This window comes from Typopeltis vanoorti, chromosome 17 (assembly GCF_054136105.1).
Source record: "Typopeltis vanoorti isolate ZY-2024b chromosome 17, IOZ_Tvanoo_1.0, whole genome shotgun sequence".
Classification (NCBI taxonomy): domain Eukaryota; kingdom Metazoa; phylum Arthropoda; class Arachnida; order Uropygi; family Thelyphonidae; genus Typopeltis; species Typopeltis vanoorti.
The window spans coordinates 34603252-34623468 of NC_143565.1; the positions used below are offsets into that span (position 1 = coordinate 34603252).

Consider the following 20217-nt stretch of genomic DNA (forward strand, 5'->3'; position numbering starts at 1 on the left):
ACAATCCTATACAATTCTCTTATTTTGTATAAAAAATAATAAAAATCCATCTTGTGGTACTTAGGAGGGTGTAGGACGGTAGGAGCACTGTGTTTACCACAGTGTTATATTGCTACGCACGCAGGCATATGCGTGTCATAGTGATATGTGAGCTATTAGCATAATGCGGCACTGTCCATCACGCAATTCCACGGTTGTTTATATGCAGTTCGTGCCAGTAGTACAGTGTTTGTAGTGCTTATCGTGTTTACTCCGTCTCTTTAAATATTTGGACCCGACATGCATGATTATTGTAAATTAATTGACTTGTTAAAATTTATAACATAAAATAATTTAGATTGTGTTCTTAGTAAATTTACTGTATTGATGAAAATTCTCATGACAATTTATATGACTACATCATAGCCTGAATGCTGCTTTTCAACATTCGAGAGAATACAAAAAACATTTCTGTGGAGCACTATGAATCAGGATAGGTTAAATGCACTTGCGATGATTTCAACGGAGAAGAAATTCTTGAACAGTCACACAAACATCAAGGAAAAAGTTGTTGACCTTTTTACTCAAAACAAAACAAGAAGAATGGATTTTATTTTGAAGTAATTTTGAATTATACTAAACTGTATCATTTTATCGATAAGAAACAATATTTTTTCATGTTTGTTTTATTCACCAGGTTATACACCAGGTAGGTCTAGGGGAAGTAGTTGATTTTTGGTGGAGCGGATTAGGGATGCCAATTTTCTGTAAGGCCTGTAACAGGAGGTGAGGTCATGTTTTTTTAAAATTTTGGTAATTTTTTCTGAGGTGCCTCGGATGTAGGGAATGGTGATGGATTTAGAGTAATCTTTGTTGTGGAGGTGGGGGCTGTGGTTTGTAGGTTTTAATATTTTTTGATTTTTTTGGGGGGGAGTAGCCATTGGCTGAGAAGGTGTTGAGGATGTGATTTAGTTCAGTGTTTAGGGCCATGTCGTTAGAACAGATTAGTTTAGCCCTGTTGTACAGTGTTTTTACCACTTCATGTTGTTGTGAGGGGAGGAGGATTGTTGGTGAATGTATTTGCCTGTATGGGTGGGTTTTCTATAAACTGAGAAAACCAAGGTTCCATCAGGCTGGCGAGTGACTAGTGTGTCTAGGAAAGGGAGGCTGTTGTTTCCTCTTTTTCCAGGGTGAACTTGATTCTGGAGTGTTGGTTGTTTAAGTGTGTTAAGAAGGAGAGGAGTGTTTCAGAGCCATGTGGCCAAATAGCGAACACATCATCAACATAGCGAAGCCATATGATTGGTTTTTGTGGGGCAGAGGCTAAGGTTTTTTCTTCAAAGGTCTCCATAAAGAAATAGGCCAAGGGTGGGGAGAGTGGTGAACCCATGGCTGTCCCCTCTATTTGTTTGTAGAATTTTCACTGCCAAATGAAATAGCTCGAGTTCATTGTGAACTGAAATAGGGCTGAGATATCGGGAGAAAATTTAGCTTGGATTAGCTCTGAAGTTTCCTTGAGTGGGACATTTGTGAATAAGGAGGAGATGTCAAAGCTGGCCATTATGTCAGTATGTTGGAGTGTGAGGTTTTCTATGCTGGCTTTGAAAGTGGGCTGAGTTTTTTATGTGTGATGGTGTGTTGCCAGTATAGTGTGTGAGCTCTTTGGCCAAATGTTTAGCTAATTTGTATGTGGGAGAATCAATGCCATCCACCATGGGACATAATGGCACATTTTCTTTGTGTTTTTGGGAGTCCGTAAATACGAGGTGGGGGGGGGGGTATAGAGTTAAACAGCTTTAATCTGTTGGTAACTTCTACACTAGTCACCCACCAGCCTGGTGGAACCTTGGTTTTCTCAGTTTATAGAAAACCCACCCATACATGCAAATACATTCACCAACAATCCTCCTCCCCTCACAACAATATGAAGTGGTAAAAACACTGTACAACAGGGCTAAACTAATCTGTTCTAACGACATGGCCCTAAACACTGAACTAAATCACATCGTCAACACTTTCTCAGCCAATGGCTACCCCCCCCCCCCAAAAAAAAAAATCAAAAAAATATTAAAACCTACAAACCACAGCCCCCCTCCACAACAAAGATCACTCTAAATCCATCACCATTCCCTACATCCGAGGCACCTCGGAAAAAATTATCAAAATTTTAAAAAAACATGACCTCACCTCCTGTTACAGGCCTTACAGAAAATTGGCATCCCTTATCCGCTCCATCAAAGACCAACCACTTCCCCTAACCTACCTGGTGTATACCAGGTCCCTTGCAGTTGGAAACTGTCTTACTTTGGCCAAACAGGCAGGACATCGAATATCAGAATTTCTGAACACAAGGACTACATTCGGTTTCACAAGTACAGCCATTCTGGTCTTGCAGACCATGCTCTGGATGCACACCACAGAATATGGTGGAAGAAAGCTACAGTAATACACCGTAGCAAATATAAATTCAAAAGACTATTTATGGAATCAGCCTCAGCCCTAAGAAACTCTCCAAACCTCAACAAATTTGGTTGTATGTGATTGCCCCAAATATGGGAGGCATACATCAGCAGACCTTCAGCTCAACGGCCAAGAACACCTACTTAGCCCACTAGAGGGCACCGTCATGACTTCTAGGAGAACAATAGCTTCATCTCTTCATTCTCAGTTACTGTGTTGTGGTGCCTGCGTGCACATGCCTTTTTGTAAGGTCCTTTTGAAAATGGCAATGTGATGTTGCCGAAATATCAGAAATATTTATTAAAGTGCAATTTAATTTATATTTGGATCTACGTTGTTCAATTCCTTAAGTGATTTCGAAACGCATAACCAATGTATAAGCCTGTCTATGTGAACCTAATTAAAATTCTTTTTTTTTAAAATTAATTTATGTTTGTGTCGTGTCTTTTATTTCTATACTACTTATGAATTAGCAGTCACATAAGGTGGGAATACCCTATAGCTCCCGGGAATCACGGCCATTGTGAACGCAAGGCAGTGCTCGGGCGATACTTTTGTTTGCCTGAGCTATCAAACAAAAGTAACATGTATCATATATTGGCGAGTATCCAATATCGAGTATAAAGCACGAGTATCATGTATTGGCGATCACTGCAGATGCTTAGTCATAAGCCATTTGCAATACATAATGTGTATTTTCAAATCATCTACTCAACTGCCCCCCCCCCCCCCAAGATTAAATCCTGAGTGCGCCACTGGTATGTATATTTCTAAAGTTGCACCCCTCCCCCCACAATTTCAAGCCACTGCTCAAAACCTTAATCCTTCCTGCTCAGTTGTACATAATAAATATTACAGACATCACAGAAGCTGAAGAAAAGTAATTATATAGTATGCCTGTGCAATTTTTTTGATCAAACTAATATCGAGAAGTTAAAAAGGGATTTTTTCAACTATCAGAGGAGCATGGAGGATTTGGGCTTCCAGCTTAAAATTCTGCTATTTAAGCAATACAGATTCAAAAATCCATAAAATATTGCACATGTGCAGACCTTCTCCTGTACTACCTGGGTTTTCATCTTTCCCTGTTTGGAGTGAATGATTATAATGGTCCAATAGCTGAGATTGTTCCTGACTACTACAATACTCTGTGCTCAACTCTAAGACTGCTACAACACTCTGACATTGACATTTTTTCCATTAACCACCTTACCAGCCATTATGGATTAAATATGCATCCTCATATGCTTCTTATCCATCATATATTTCAATGTAATATGAATAGTATTACAATTTTAGTATGCAATTTGCATCCTTGGCAACTTAGACGTATATACGTCCTGGCCGGTAGCGTGGTTAAAAAAAAAAAAAAAAGTAGTAAAATTTGGTATAAAGAAATCTTTTTAATCTCTTTCAGAGCAAACTTCCACAGTTGGGTACCGACAACAATACTTTGTCTCATAACTTATTGAAGTTCCAAGGATACCCTAACAGGTAGGATGTTGCTTGGAGAATTGTAGATGGCCACTTTCCAGTCAATACCATCAAATGGGGGTTGTATGGGAAATGAGGCTTATTGTTCTAAAATCCTTAGAGATCCAATCTGTGAGATCTGTTACCGATTGTAAACAGTGGAACATGCATTCTACAACTGCCCTCTTGCCCTTGTATTGGAACAGATTATGTAATGTGTTGGATATTCCATTGCTTACAACAGAACAGGTTATTTTTTTCCAGTAGTACCCACCACCTGTCAGCAATGGAAAGAGAATTTTGATTTTTATAATTAATGAATTAAAGTACCATTTATGGAATTTTAGAAAGAAATATAGATTTGAAAACCAGCAATATGACATCCAAATTCTTTATAATATTGTATTGTTAAAATTTTATTGTCAGTCAGATGTTTTTTGTATTTAGAAAGAAGCATTCTAGGAGATATCAAATTTTTGACTAGATGGTGTAGAGCAGTGCTTCCCAAACTTCTGGATGTCAGGGCCCCCTTTGGAAAAATTAAAATATTTCATGGCCACCCCTCAAAAAATAATCATAATATAGACATATATTATTATATTTTTCATATTTATATTCAATACAATACATACACAGTGAATATTGCAAAAAATCAAATGCAAATATTACATTTTTAGCATCTTACATACACATTTGACATGGCACATTATCTCATATTTTTATATAGATAGATGTATTGTTATTGTACATTTGCAGTACAAGCACATGAAACGTAAACCGATTAGTAATAAAGAAAGAATTAAAAACTTAAAAGAAGTTTAATAACAATTTAATGTGATGGATGTGTTTCAATACTGCTACACAAAAAGTCAATATCAGGTGAAATATTTGAAACTGCAATTCTTAGATTTCTGCTTTGAAATGAAACTTATATGAATAAGCATATATTTACTAATATTCATTAAGTGCCGAAATACGTTGGAAACAAAATTTGTGAACCTGCACCAATGTGTCATTTTTTCCATTAAAATATAAAAAATAACTAAAAAGAAATAATAAATAATAAAAATTAAATACATTTCTTTTAAGATAAAAAAAATCTACTTAGTCTTAAAACATTTTAAATTTGTTTTCATTATTTCACAGCCCCCTTCAACAAAACCGGCCCCCAAGGGGGCCACGGTCCACAGTTTGGGAAAAGTGCTGGTGTAGACCACCCATATTATGTAATATTCACTTGTGGAAAATAAAATTTTGTCTCTTTTTGCAGTGAGAGGCTTTTTAAATGGTTCCATCCTATTAATTCAATGTGGTCTTATGGTTAATTGCATGGATGACTGGAGAGCCCCAGACAGAGAAGGCAACTCAAGGCAATTAACCACCTGGGTATCAGTCATCTTTGCGCATTAGTTTCAATTGGTCTTTTTGTTGTTCATCTATATGAGATTGGTGATATGATGATATAAAAGGCCTTTTCTCTATCTCTCATACTATTTATCTGTCTATTCTTTCTCCTAGTACTATCTTCTGATAGTATTAGGAGAAAGAAACCTCTTTGCACCCATATACTAACTACTCTAGGCCCATGAGCACCCCTTTACTTTTTCACATCAATGAAGGATGAAACCAGTATGGATAGTGGTCCTTTCCATAATGTATAGCATTATTATACATGTCTGCAAGGTTATGTGCATTTCATCATAAGATACTAAGAAAATTGATGTGAAGTCATTAGCCTCTATATACAAGTAGCCCAGTTGTGAACTTCACACGCAAAGTTTGTTTGCTTACACTTGGATAAATAATTAAGCCAAGGATATAGCATCTTGGCATTTTTAATTTATGTTCTCCCTATTCTTATTATCTGTTGACTTCTCCTTTTTTGGAATAGTTCTCAAACAAAAGAGATTTTCTCCAAACAACAATAATAGTACCACTACTCACTTTATGGACCTTCTACTGACTTATTGAGATGTGTCATTAAAAAAATGGGAAAGTATTGCAGAAGTATGTATTTTTTGTGGCAAGTATGATTTTGCACAGGTTATAGAGCCCCACTCATATGGATTATTGTGCATGCACAGATTTTGTTACCTGCTGACCAAATGAGGAGGAAGATATGTTAGGGAGTACTCAGAGATTGATTAAGGTTACTAGTATCAGAGCTCCTGGAGGAATTTTATCAGAGGTATGAAGTTTCTTTTGGGCCCTTTACCTTTTCCATTAGTCATTGTTTTTATGGCTCCCAGGCCCAGATAAAATGTACTCCTGTGTCCTCTCTCCTCTCAGAGGCCCCTGGATAGTATCGTGTTTTGAATGTGGTGTATGAAGACAGATTGAGAAAATGCAATTTGCAAAGGTTCATGAATAGGTTGAGAGAAGGAATATGATTGAGACATAAATGATAAAGGGCTGTCACCAGATTAATGTGGAACAATTTTTTCCTAGAATAAGAGACAAGGGTAGGGGAGCCATCACTGGAAACTGTATAAGGAGGGTGTGAACAGGGAGTAAGGGGAAAATTCCTTGCATTAAGAGTGATTGGGGAGTGGAATGCATTGCTTAGAGCAGTGTATCCAAACTTTCAGTTCTTTCATATCCCTTTTAAAAATGTAGTAATGTCTGTGTATCCCTTTCAATATTTTAGTAGCACTGGATACCATACCCCACCTCCCAGGCAGAGTCTATTTTGGAAGAAATTATAATATTTCATTCAAACTAAAATAATTATAAAGGTATGTATTTTTTGGCATTTTCTTTATAATAAATTAATGGCTCACACTCATTATTTTCATTACAAATATTTGATCCTGATGCATGAACGTGGTCTTTCTAACAGTTACCACAATCATTTTCATTTCCTTCACTGTTTTTCTATTGTGTGTTTCAAACATCTGATTCTTATCCAGTGATATAGTAAAATGTTTAAGAAATACAAAAGAGATGCTAATATTAGCATCTCTTTAATTAATTAATTTTATATTAATTAATATTAAAAATATTAAAATTAATAAATCCACAAATTTAACCCGTATATCCATCACATCTGGTGACACAAATACATCATCATCATCTTCAAATTCCTGACATGTACCCTCAAGGGGTATACAGGATGTGATAGTACTACATGAAAAATTTACATCATTACTAACTTCGTATCTACAATTTTCCTCCAAATCATTCTGTTACTTGTCAAGACTCCAACATTATCAGCTCTTATATTTCTGTCGTCTAAGGCACTTTGTACCGTATCAATCCACCTATATCTTGGTCTTCCTCTGGGTTGTTTTCCTGCCAACCTGGCAGAGAACACTTGTTTTGCTAATTTTTCCTCGCCCATTCTGTTTAAGTGACCATACCACCTGAGATTAGTTCTGCTAATGCATTTCTGGATACTGACAATGTCAAGTTCTTTCCTAATATCCTTGTTTTTAATATGATATTGCCATTGATGCCATCTGTTCACGTCTCTGATCTTTCTCAGGACTCTCATATCTGCGGTCTCTAGTCTTTGGTCAAGTGTTTTACTTCTGACCCATAAGTTAAAACTGGTTTCAACACTGTCTTGTATACAGCTAATTTAGTGTTCTGACTAATTTCTCACTTATTCCATATGAATTTATTCAGTTGACTTCCTACCATTCCAGCTTTGTTGATTCTGTTGTCTATTTCCATGTTTAATGTACCATCTTCAGTAAAAATCGTGCCTAAGTAGCTGAAATGTTTTACCTGTTCCACAGGTTCTCCGTTCACAATGCAGTTGACATTTTCAATGATTCTGCCTATTTTCATTTTCTATGTCTTTTTATTGCTGACCTTCATACCATATCTATTACAACAGTTATCCAATTTAGACAAGGAATCTTGCAGACTTGTAGCAGATTTATTGATAAGTATAACATCGTCTGCATAAAGGAAAGAGCTGACATTAACATCTCCAATTTTGATATCATGTTTAATACCACTTTCCTTCATAATGTGATCCATATAGATAATGAATAACAGAGGGGATAATGTATATCCTTGTCTCATACCAGATTTAACATTAAACCATCTTCCTGTACTTCCTTCAATTGTAACTGCTGACTTACAAGTCAAATGAAGACTAAGTATTGCTTGATATAATGCTCCATTGACACCATATAACTGTAGTGTATTGAATAGCTTCCTCTCTTGGCACCTTGTCATATGCCTTTTCCAGATCGACAAAACTTAAATACAGATCTTTGTTATATTCCCATGCTTTCTCAACTATTTGTTGTAAAGTGAAGATTTGATCCAGGCAGCCTCTATTTCGCCTGAATCCAGCTTGTTCTTCACCAAGCTTTTCTTCCACAATTCTTCTCAACCATTTCTCAAGTATACTTGCATAGATTACATCCCGTATTGTTTCTTAGCCGAATAAGAAACTCAAAGAGTTTCATGCCGAATATAGAAACTATATAGAGTTCGGCGATTCCAAGTGTAAGCAAATACCTGGATAGTGCAGCAAATGACCCTTAAGGTAGTGCAAGCTGAGGTAACTCATAGCAAAGCTGGAGCAAGCTCCAATCACTATTCTTGATATTTACCCATAATGTGAACTTAGCTCCTAGGAGCTGTATTGCTGTTCTACATTATGAGAGAAGGTCACTACCCAGACCGGTTTCAACCTTTATTGAGGTGGGTGAGAGTAAAGAATAAACCCATCATCGGCCTATTGAAAAATAAAGGGGTCAGAGTGTCCCCGAAGAGAAGTAAAGGAGGGGTAAGGAAGTGACAGAGAGGTCAAGGTGGGTGCTGGGGGCAGAGGGGGGGGGGAAGAGGAGAGGAAGCGGAATAGGATGGGAAGGGCGGGTGGGGAGGTGTAGGGGTAGAGAAAAAGAAGAAAAATAGGCCTCAGCTCATTATTCGCATCTTGCTAGCTTAAAGCTATCAAGTGATATCTCTTCACCCTCCTCGAAGATCTGCCTCAAGAAATCAAAAGGACCACGGAGGTAGCCGGTGCCCAGGTGACCTGCCCCTTCAGGGCAGCCCACCTCGAGTAGGCCTACGCTGCCTGGATTTTTCCTCCGAACTACCTCCGTGAGAGACTAGGAAACAAAACGGACCTCAGGGGGGATGCAGAGACCAAGGAAATGACTCGGAGTGGAGCTGCTGCTGCAGATGGAAATCTTAAAGCAGCAGCAGACAGAACTTGATGGTGTTGTTTCTGACATTACACAGGATTGGAGGTGAACACCACTTGTTGTTAAATCTGGTGTCACCCAAAGCCTCTCTCTCAAGATGTAAAAACCTCCTTAAGGAACCATAGAACATGTAGAGGATGATCTGAGAGAGATCCAATAGATTGGGAGGATTAGCATAGTTGGAAAATTTTTTTCTATCCTTCCAGATGTGATATTTAAATTCATTGATGATAAATATTAGTAACTTCTGCCTGTTGTTGGCTGGTGGAGCGAACTGCAGGAAGATCACTTGCTCCTGTAGTAGGAGGGGGATGTAGAGCACGTCGCTCAGCCTCCTCCAGATGAAGATGGAAATGGGACACACGTAGAAAGCGTGCTCTACGGTGTCTGGGCTCCGGCAGAAGCTACATAATGGGTTCCGGTTGTTATTGAACCACCACCTATTCACGTTTACTGGAAGGTGTCCATAGGCTATCCTCCAGGCCAGGTCCTTTCTCGATGGGTAACCTCGATATTTAGAGAGGTGGCTGAAGAGGATGTCATTGTTGTTGATTCATAGATCCGGAACGTCAGTACGAAGGATGTTAAGCAGATGATCATACCACATCTTGTTGTTCCGGATCCCGGCAGTGTTGACACCCAACGAGCAGAGTTGTTCTAGCTGGCAAAGTCTGTTGTAATCCTCTGGAACAATATCCGCCTTGGGATCCCAAAAAGGGGAAGCTTAAAGCCTAAGAAATACCGCACAGGATAGCTGCAGGGATGGTTGGTCTGTAGTATCCTGCTAAGATGGAAGGCGGTATTGCTTAGGTATTTGATGTTAAGGATGGGGAGGTCAAACCCCCCCCCCCCAGTTTCTCCGGAAGTTGAAGGATCTTCATGTCAACCTCTTGGCATAGACTGCCCCAGAAGAACTTCAAAGGTTTCTTGTAAAGCCAGAGTTCTTGATCCTCGCTGATGTTTGTTATATTCACGATGTGCTGGTACATAGGGCACAAGATGGTCTTGATGACAGGAGCCCTGGAGGAGAGCGACAGCTGTCCGTTTGTCCAGTCCTTGAGACGATTGACTGTGGTGTTGATAAGTGGTTGAACGTCGAGCATGGGCTCTTCTGCAAATGGGACCCCCAGGATGGTAAAGGGGGGTCTCCTGTAGGGACGAGACCCATGGGGATGTTGTTTAGGTCCCAGACTCCATATGTCTTGATCTTAGTTTTGTCGGGGTTGGTGTTAACCCCGACACTTTGAACCTCTCGAAGATGTTGAAGAAGTTCAGTATGGAGTTGTTGTCCTTGAGGGTGCCCACCACATTGTCTGCATATGCAATTACTTTGGAGTCATCCATGGTGAGCAGTAGTTGAATCCCTCTCGCAGCACGTGAGCTGTTGACTGCCTGTAGAAATGGCTCAAGGGCTAGTGCAAAGAGCAGCGGACTGAGGGGACACCCTTGTTTGATCCCTTTCTGGATGTTAATGTGGTCCAAAAGGTGTCCGTTGATGAGGAGGCAGGTGGAGCTGTTCATGTAGCTTCCTCTGATGATGGAAAGCAGTCCATTGCTGACCCCGACTTTCTGCAGGATGTTAAACAGAAAGGAGTGCCGGATGCTGTCGAACGCTCATTTGGCAATGATGGTCAACAGTGCCATTGAGTGCATCTTAAGGTTGACCAGACGTAGCAGTTCTCTGATGAGGATGAGGTTAAACTCCATCGATCGGCCAGGAACACCATACACTTGTGTGCTGTTGATGATGTATCTCATCCCCAGCTTCAGTCTGTCATTGAGAACACAGGGGAGGATCTTGTAGTCCGTGTTCGACAGACTGATGAGCCTCCAGTTTTTGATGTTGGCTGGATCCCTGTTGGCTTTGGGGATGAATACTGTATGCCATTCCATGAATTCTCGCGGCACGTTCCCTGTGTTGAGAAAGTTGTTGAATAGTGCCACGAGAATGGGGAGAATGTAGTCCCAGGCTTCTCGATAGAGTTCTGTGCTTAGTCCGTCTGGTCCAGGCACTTTCTTCGTACGGCACTGCTTGAAGGCTGATGTCACTTCGGCCGCTGTGATTGGCCCATCCAACCCTGCTTGGATGTGCACAGGGAAGGGGTCAATATTCCAACAGGAGTATTCCTGGGGGGGTACTGTTTTTCTGGTAGAGGTTGTTGTAGTACCCCCAGAAGGCTTTCAGGATGTCGGGTGTTGTGGTGTAGGTACACCCACCTTTAGCGATGGTGGTGATGGTTCGCTCCTGTCGAAAATTGACGTAGCGCCTGTTGTAGAAAGCAGCCAATTGCCTGTCTTCCGAGCGGAGGTGGAGTCGGATCTTGGTGTTCTTTTCTTCCACCTGCTTCTGTCTCTCCGCTTCAATGTCAAGATTAATGTCACGGATAGCGTTGTGACATGGAAAGCCTTGGCGTTCGCTGGCCACGAACCAGCTTCTTTCCTTGTATAGATCACGAAGCCGAGATCTTCTGAGGAAGGCACGTTCTAGGCCCCATTTTATCATGTTTTCTTTGATGTTAGATTTTATTTGTGCCCACGCGTCCCAGTCAGCGGTGCTCCAAGTGGAGCACAGTTGGTTAAGCTTAGCCGAGAACAAGGATGGGAAGTCTGGTGGTAACTTCCAGGGGCCTGGACCAACTTCTACTGCTTCTAGTGGATGATACGTGAGCACAACCATTTTGTGGTCCGAGATGGTATAATTAATTTGAATGTGCCTTATAGCTTCGGATCTGGAGACAAGGGAGGGTGACAAGTAGAACCCATCGAGCCGTGTGCCGAAACCTTTGCCTGTCCACATATAATCCCGACAGTAGGGGTTGTGAGCCCTCCAGATATCCGTCAGCTGGAGATTCCTGAGGTGAATTCCCAGTTGCCTGTAGCCAGCAGTACCTGTGTTAGGATTACCCCCCACTTTATCGTAGGCTGGGTCTGCCACGCAGTTAAAGTCCCCCATCAGGATGACGTGATGGGTGCCATATAAGTAAGTGTAAAGTGACTGGAAGAAAGTCGATTTTGATGTTGGATCTGCATAGATTTTAATGTACCTAGTAGTAGTACAGCCTGGTACCTCCAGTCGATGGCGAGAACTCTCTCTTCTGTGTCCCTCTGGATGTTGTGGAAGGCTCCGAGGAGGGGGACTAGTATAAGTACCCCATCCCCGGCACTGTTTCTGTTGCTGAAGCTCCAAAACGATGTTACGGGGTACTTATGGCTTAGTTCCTGCATGTCCTTGTAATGGAAAAAGTGTGTTTCCTGTAGGAACGAAAGCTGGATGTTGAACGCTAGCATGAGCTTCCACACCTCCTCTTGTTTAGATGGTGAGCGGAGCCCTCTGATGTTGAGCGAGGCAACACAAAAAGGGGGTGGCGGCATTATGATGTTTTACGTTGTTATATCTGACTTGGGTCCTTGATTCGCAATTGCTTGACATATTTTCTTAAGGCTTCAATTTGTGGAGGGGAGGAGGTAGTATATCCCGCACCCTGCAGACCGGCTTCCAGTTCTGCACAGGAGCTCGAGAGGACCTCGAACTCGTGATGACTGTTCTTAATCTTGAAGCTTGCTAATTGATTATTCACTATTTGATGGTCAAAGCAGTTGAACTGGGAGCCGGTGTGTCAACTTATTTTAGAGTTAATGCTCTCCTGATGGCAGGAAGGGATTTCCACCTCCATTTCGGACTCAGATGTTGTTGAGTCCGTGCTTTTTCTGGAGCGGCTTTGGTGTTTTTTTCCTATTTTAGGGGAAGCCTGCGCCTTCCTCTTAGGAGGTTCTGGGGTGGAAGTTGATGCTTCCCTTCCTGTGTCTTCTGTTCTTCTGCAGGGTGGACGCTGACTATTACAGGGGAAATCTTAGAAGCATCTACAGACAAAGCCTCCTCCGATGTTGTTGAGGGGGAGATAGCTGACGTTTCCACCCCACCACTACCAGCGATACAGGAACAACAAACAACCGAGGGTACAGATGAAGCTAAGGATAACGACCAAGGGGGGGGGGGGGGGGAACTGTTTCCTCAGCTGATGTTGTTGCTGGGGGGAAAACAGTATCTTCTGCTGTTGTTAGTGCAGAACGCTTCTTAATTTTCCCTAGAACTGTCTGTGTAAATGTTTTCTCCCAGATGATGTTGGGGAGTACCGGAAATTCACTGGCGTCTTGAGCAGGCTGCAGGTTCAAAGGTTCGATTGGTGCCCCTGCCCGCTCTGCGAATGTGCGCAGAGGACACGATGTTATTTTGTGCTCTGTATTGGAGCACTTTCGGCAGGGGTGTGGGCACTGGCTGGAGATGTGCCCAACGCTGACGCAGTTGAAACACTTGGCTCAGGGGGGGCAGTCACTTCCCAGATGTTCTACCGAGCCACATCGCAGACACTGTCTTTGTACCCCGGGATAATTAACCATGACACGCGACGTGCCGATGGTAACGAGGTTGGGCACTGGTTGTCGCATGTCCATGGTAAAGGTGACTTCGCCGGAGTACCAGGCGGGATCCTCCTTAGAGACGCTCTTCTTTATATTACTCACTTTCCCCCATTTACTGAAAATTTGTATGAGCACGTCTTCTCCAGCTTCTAAATATTCCATAGGGAAGCGGTTGATCTTAATTTGACGTACTTGCGACCCCACCATGGTAGGGGTCACCTGCTTCCCTCGGACGGGGAAACCCTTCAGAAGTTGATCTCTTGAAGCTAAGTTCTTTACCACAATGAGAAATCGTCCTCCTCCATACGGGGTGAAGGAGTAGATGTTAGAAACTCCTATTAGCTCCTTAAGGGCTGTAGTTAAGGCTCCAGGATCCTCCATTCCTGGAATCTCCAATCCTAATGTCCGGGTCCTGGGGGGGGGGAACGGGGATTACTCTGCTCATGATTAGTCTCTGCGTTGTAAAAAAAAAAGAAAAAAATTAAGAGTCCTAAGACTCTGAAAGAAAATCTCGTAGTGTGTATAAACGCACTACCAGCAAGTTAGTAGAGTTAGTACTAAAAATGTTAGTACAACAAAAATAAATGTATAAATAACAAATATTAGTAACAATCCAACAATGAATAGAGACTATCCTGATACGCTGCACTTGGATGAAACGTCTCATCAGTGAGTAGGTAGATCTAGTTAATAACACCAAGTTTGTAGCGAACAGAACTTGCATCCCTTCTATGAGAATTGCCAAGAGGTGTCCTAATGAATTACTAAATATATGAAGAGCCAAAGGCTTCAATTCAGCGGTATATAACTTATTTAAGTTAAGGGATATTACATCCCATATTGTTTCTTAGCTGGATAAGAAACTCAAAGAGTTTCATGCTGGGTAGTGACCTTCTCTCATGATGTAGAACAGTAAAACAGCTCGTAGGAGCTCAGTTCACATTATGGGTAAATATCAAGAATAGTGATCGGAGCTTGCTCCACCTTTGCTGTGAGTTGCCTCAGCTTGCACTACCTTAAGGGTCATTTGCTGCACTATCCAGGTATTTGCTTATGCCTGGAATCGCCGAACTTTATATAGTTTCTATATGCGGCATGAAACTCTTTGAGTTTCTTATTCGGTTAAGAAACAGTATGGGATGTAATATCCCTTAACTTAAATAAGTTATATGTCGCCGAATTGAAGCCTTTGGCTCTTCATATATTTAGTACTTGCATAGATCTTGCTAGGAACACTCAGTAGGGAAATACCTCTGTAATTTTCACATTCAGTTTTATATCCCCTTTTTTATACATGGGTACTATAAGATTTCTACTCCAATCGTCGGGAATTTGTCCCACTGTCCAGGCCTTTTGACTATGCATTGCAACAACTGTAAGACTTTTATACCTCCATTTCTGAGCTTCAACAACCTCCAGAATATCTTGCCATCTTCTTGATATTTATTTTCTATATTCTTACCAAAGTCTTCCCATGACTTTTGTTTATCTAGTTTTACACAGTGTTTAGCTTTCTTACATTTGTCTCTGTATTCTCTAAGAGCACTAGCTGACTTATTTGCCAGGAACTTTTGATATGCTTTCTTCTTTTCCTTCACTGCCTCTTTAACTTCCCGTGTCCACCATGGAGTTCTGATTTTTCTCTCCTTTGCAGACAACCTCACCACATGCCTCTCTGGCTGAATCAATCAGGTTTTTTTTCAAGGCTTGCCACTGAATCTCCAAGGTTTGGTTCCTGTTCTCAAACTCTTTCATTTTTTCTTTAATAATGTTTGTGTATTTTAGTCTACAGTTCACATCTGAGAGCTGCTCAACTTTTATTCGCTTTAAAACTTTCTTACATGTTATTCTTTTCAAAATGAAATTCAATTTTATCGTGCTCAAGACTAAATAGTGATAACTTCCAATTTCAAATCCTCTTTACACTCTAGTGTCTGCACCAGGTAGAATACATCACTATCGACAATGACATAGTCAATAAGACTTTTCTTATTCCTTGCCTCTTCTCTTCCTCCGAATTTGTGCACATTTTTATGTTGGAACATGGTGTTAGTAATAACCAGTCCATGTCCTGAGCAGAAATCCAACAGATATTTGCCATTATTTTTATCTTTGCTCTTTTCTTCAAATTTTCTAAAAATATTTTTGTATGTTTGACAATCATTTCCTACTCTTCTATTTAGATTCCCAACAATGACCAACTTTTCCTTTTTCGTTGTGTCAGTTACTTTCTCTAAAGTCTCAAAAAATTCCTCCACTTCTACCTTAGTAGAACCTTCTGTGGGACCATAGGCACAAATAATTCTCATTGTCCAGTTCCCCATTCTCATATTTGCCCACATCACTCTACTTGAGACTGCCTACCAGCCATTCAAGAAGATTAGCCTCGTATTTTGTGTTGAATACTATGGCTACTCCTTCTTTTCCTTGATTGTCATTGCCTGAAAATCATATTTTGTATTTATTGCTCAGAAAGATCTCACCAGTTTTGGCTTTTTTGTTTCAGTCACCTCTATTATGTCAATCTGGTACTTATCTAATTCCTCCACTAGCTCCAATTCTTTGGCATTCAGGCTTCTTATGTTGATAGTACTGATCTTTAACTCTGTTGATGTTGAGTTGGGGTGTGCTTTCAGATTTGTTCCAGTAGCTGACTTTTCGCTTTTCGCCCTGGTTTCCTGGCAAAAACAACGGGGACCTTGTTTAACCGGGCGACGCCCTAGCCGGCATGAAATTTTGTCATATTGTGGCACAAATACAAGTGCATCTGTATATTAAACATATACAGATGCACTCATATGATTCTGAAAATTAGCTGAGAATTTTGACCTTATGGTTCAAACTATTTCAATTGAAATTTTTAATGTAAATAATTGAAACCACATTGGAATGCAATTGTGCCACCAACCAGATATGGTTCTAATGGAAGTCAGTCAATACATGTCAAAAAGACACATTTTGTTTAAAACCTTAAGATTTTTAGTGGCTGAAAAAATTAATTATAGAATAGACCTGTGACAATACAATGACAAAAATATAAAAGTTGAAAAGGGTAATCAAAATTTAAAAAAAAAAGTGCATTGTACTCCCTATAGACCTTTTTTGTACCACTAGGGGAACTTCTACCACAAGCTGGGAAACACCAGCCTTAAAGTGTGGTGAATGTTTGGACACATTAAATGAGTATAAAATATAATTTGATGATATTTGCTTGAGACAATGTGTACCACCCATTACAAGTCTTTTGACTTCATGGAAATCTGGGATTATTAATAATAATAATAAATATAGCCATCAATTTCTGTTCCTCTCAGACGTTCATATTCCCTATATCTTTTTTGCTGACATTCTCTGGATTGACTCAGTCGATACTTTTGACATTTGTACATAGAAAAGCAATGTATTTGCCAGTATTCATTTAACCTCATATCTATTATTACTCTACTCTATCCTCATTCTGCTCTGTAATATATTCTGTGAGGCTTCCTACAACTCTAGTTTCGTTGATTTGATGTTCACACTCTCAGAGAACGGCATCAACCTTGCCAAATGCCTACATCCATGTTTTCCTATTCATATGCAGCCCATCCTTTGCATACAATCTATTCTTTTCGTCTTTTTAATACCCACATATTCTAAGCTGCTCTTCCTAATATACTTGATATCATGGCATCTATTATCTCTGCTCACCTTCTCAGTTCTGCAGTATCATACCAAGATAACACATTCTTTACCCCCCCCCTCCTTTTCTGTACTCATGCAGTATCAAGTATTGTTAAGGCTCACCTTTCAAGTCATCCATATATCATTAAACTACAAAAGTCCCACCCTATTTACATTATGTATCTTGTGGTTTTTAACTTTATTTATAAAAATAAAAAATGTTTGCCTTATGCAATATAAGAAATAATGTTTTTATCCCTGATTAAATGTCATAACAATTTCAGTACTCACTGTAATTTGGTATATTTATTATTTTAAAAGAGTAACAAAATATGTATTCATTTTCATGTAGATTCAGCAATCAGTTCAGACTTTAATTAAAAATCGGATACTTACATTCAAGTGTAGCGAGAGGAATGATGTGTATGATCTTTCTCCTGCTGAAAGTACCAGCATTGCAATTAGAAATGAATGTTTAAATTGTAATTGTCCTGTGCATAGTTTGAATGAAAATGATGAGTACGGAGAAGTAAAAGAAGTTACCTGCTATCATCTAAAATTTCGTTCACCACTAATACACAAATGTGTCTTTGACTCTATGACTTATGAACAGAAAATAAAATTATTTAAAGACATTGCTAGAGTTCTAAGCACTCAAACAATACTTTGCAGAAATTGTAGACAATGGAAAGAACCAGGAAGTCAGCAAATTGCAGATATTACAGGATATCAAACGTAAGTCAGTTTTCATTTTCATTTTAATTTTATGGTAGTGTCCCTATAAAAATTATAATTTATACAAAGATGTTGCACACAGAATTAACAATTTTTGAGATGTTAAATAGAAATGCAAAGTTATAGTTTAGAAGTAAATAATAAAATACTGGCACATGACCTGCTATAATAGTGCTTAAAGCACTTTTTTATAGTGTACAGTTTATTTATCAAAACTTTTCAGTCATTTTTAGGATTCAGACACCATCGTCACTCTAGGAGTGATGTCTCCTGAAGGAAAGTTGAAATATTAATAAAAGAATAACAATAGTAATAATGATGATGCTATTGTTATTCTTTTATTAATATCTCAACCTTCCTTCAGGAGGAGACATCACTCCTAGAGTGGTGATGATGGTGTCTGAACCCTAAAAATTATCGAAAAGTTTTGATAAATAAACTGTATGCTATAAAATAGTGCTTTAAGCCCATTTCATGTTTATCAGCGAAAATGGGCCTCTCGAACAGGGGGTAGGCAACCCTTGGCATGCATGCCAAACGTGGCACATCAATGACTTCTTTCCGGCATACAACCCAGGGCTCACCTTAAAAAATAATTAAATAAATAAATAATATATACCCAAAATCTTCGTTGATATGTATATTTTAACTTAAGAATACAATTTTATTAAATAGAGTGATACCAAATAAAAATGCAATAAAGAAACAAACATTATCAACATCTATCTCCGTGATACGTGAAGGATGGCGGGAAAGACAGGCGAAAAAATGTTAAAAAATCAGGAAAAAAGAAAAAGAGCGATTTGACAACCGTAACGGATGTTAAAAGGGACGAAAGTAAGGCGGAAAGAAACGAAATTGAGAGAACGAATGAAAGTAGAAATGGCGTGGTGCAGAAATCGCAAGTAAAAAAAATCGAAAGAATGAATGATAGCGAAAAAAGAATGACTGATGGCGAAAGTTGGACGCATGTTGGAACGAAAGTACTGAACCAAAGAAAGATGAATGACAGTAAAAGTGAGAAGAATGATAGTGAAAGTTGGACGCATGTTAGTCCGAAAGTATGGAAACAAAGAAAGATATGTGAGAGTGAGAAGAATGATAGTGAAAGTTGGACATATGTTGGACCGAAAGTACGGAAACAAAGAAGGATGAATGAGAGGGAAAGTGAGAAGAGGGGGTTGAGAGTTAGAAAGTTAGAAAGATTTAATGATAGAGTGAATGTGTCGCGAGGTTCAGAAGGTGAATTGGATTGGATGAAGCAAGAAATGAAATGGATTAGGAATGAAATTAAGAGAATTCAGGTCAAAACTATTAAAATAAATCATGATGGCATGAAAGAGATAACAAAAGATGAGCAAGTGGCGTTGTATGACGACTCCATTATTAAAGGTGTACTAGAGGATAAAATGCACAAGGTATGTTTTCCAGGCGGTAAAATGAGTAGAGTGATTGAGGCATTGAATATGAGGCGGGAACGAGCAAAAGAGTTAATTGTATTAATTGGTACGAATGATTTGAGAGAGAACAAAGAGCATGTCAAAATGAATGTCAGGAGACTGCTTGGAAAGATAAAGGAGAATAGTGTGACAGGAAGGGTGGTCAGTGTGTTGCCTAGGTATGATTGTGGTGAAATGAGGCGGAGAGCAAGGATTATGAATGATATTCTGGCTGAAATGTGTGAGGAGATGGGAGTACAGTTTGTTAATGTGTGGAATGAGTTTGAGGGACGAAGTGAGCTGTATGGGAGCGATGGACTGCATTTGAGTGGTTATGGTGTGAGTTGCTTGGAGAGACTGCTGCTGGAAGGTAGAGAAGTGAATAGAGAGAATGAATCAGATCGAGAGGGGAGTGATGTGGAAGAGCAGGAGAGTAAGACAGGAGAGATTGAAGGAGTGGAAGTGAGTGGTATGAGTATAGAAAATGAGAGAATGAGTGTGCAAGAGGAGCAGGGAAACGGCGAGGCTCAGGGTGGACAGGGATACACAGCGTGAGAAAGGTGGATGCTCCAAGATGAGGTGAGAGAATGTGTAGGCAGGAAAGTAATGGGATGATCAGGGATCAAAAGGAAACAGGTGGAAATGCAAAGGGTTCTAAAATGAAGAAGCAGAAAGGGAAATGGCCCCAGTCCAGCATGGAGAGATCACATCGAGTGAGTGGTATCAGTGGAACTAGCTGTAGATCCAGAAATGAGTTGTTGTGTTTGTATACCAATGCTAGAAGTATAAGAAACAAGGCGGATGAAATGGTTGCACTAATTGCGTCTGTGCACCCAGAGATTGTCGGAATAAGTGAGACATGGTTAGATGAGGACGACATC

General features: G+C 39.8%; 1 protein-coding gene across 1 annotated transcript in view; it reads left to right on the plus strand.

Annotated features, from left to right (window-relative positions):
* The window catches only part of LOC150097282 (adenylate cyclase type 10-like), a 164569-nt gene that overhangs the window by 104444 nt on the left and 39908 nt on the right, over positions 1-20217 (plus strand). Inside the window, exon 9 of the mRNA XM_090407635.1 lies at positions 17515-17897. Coding sequence (XP_090263761.1) covers positions 17515-17897 — 383 coding nt within the window. The remainder of the gene's footprint in view (positions 1-17514; positions 17898-20217) is intronic.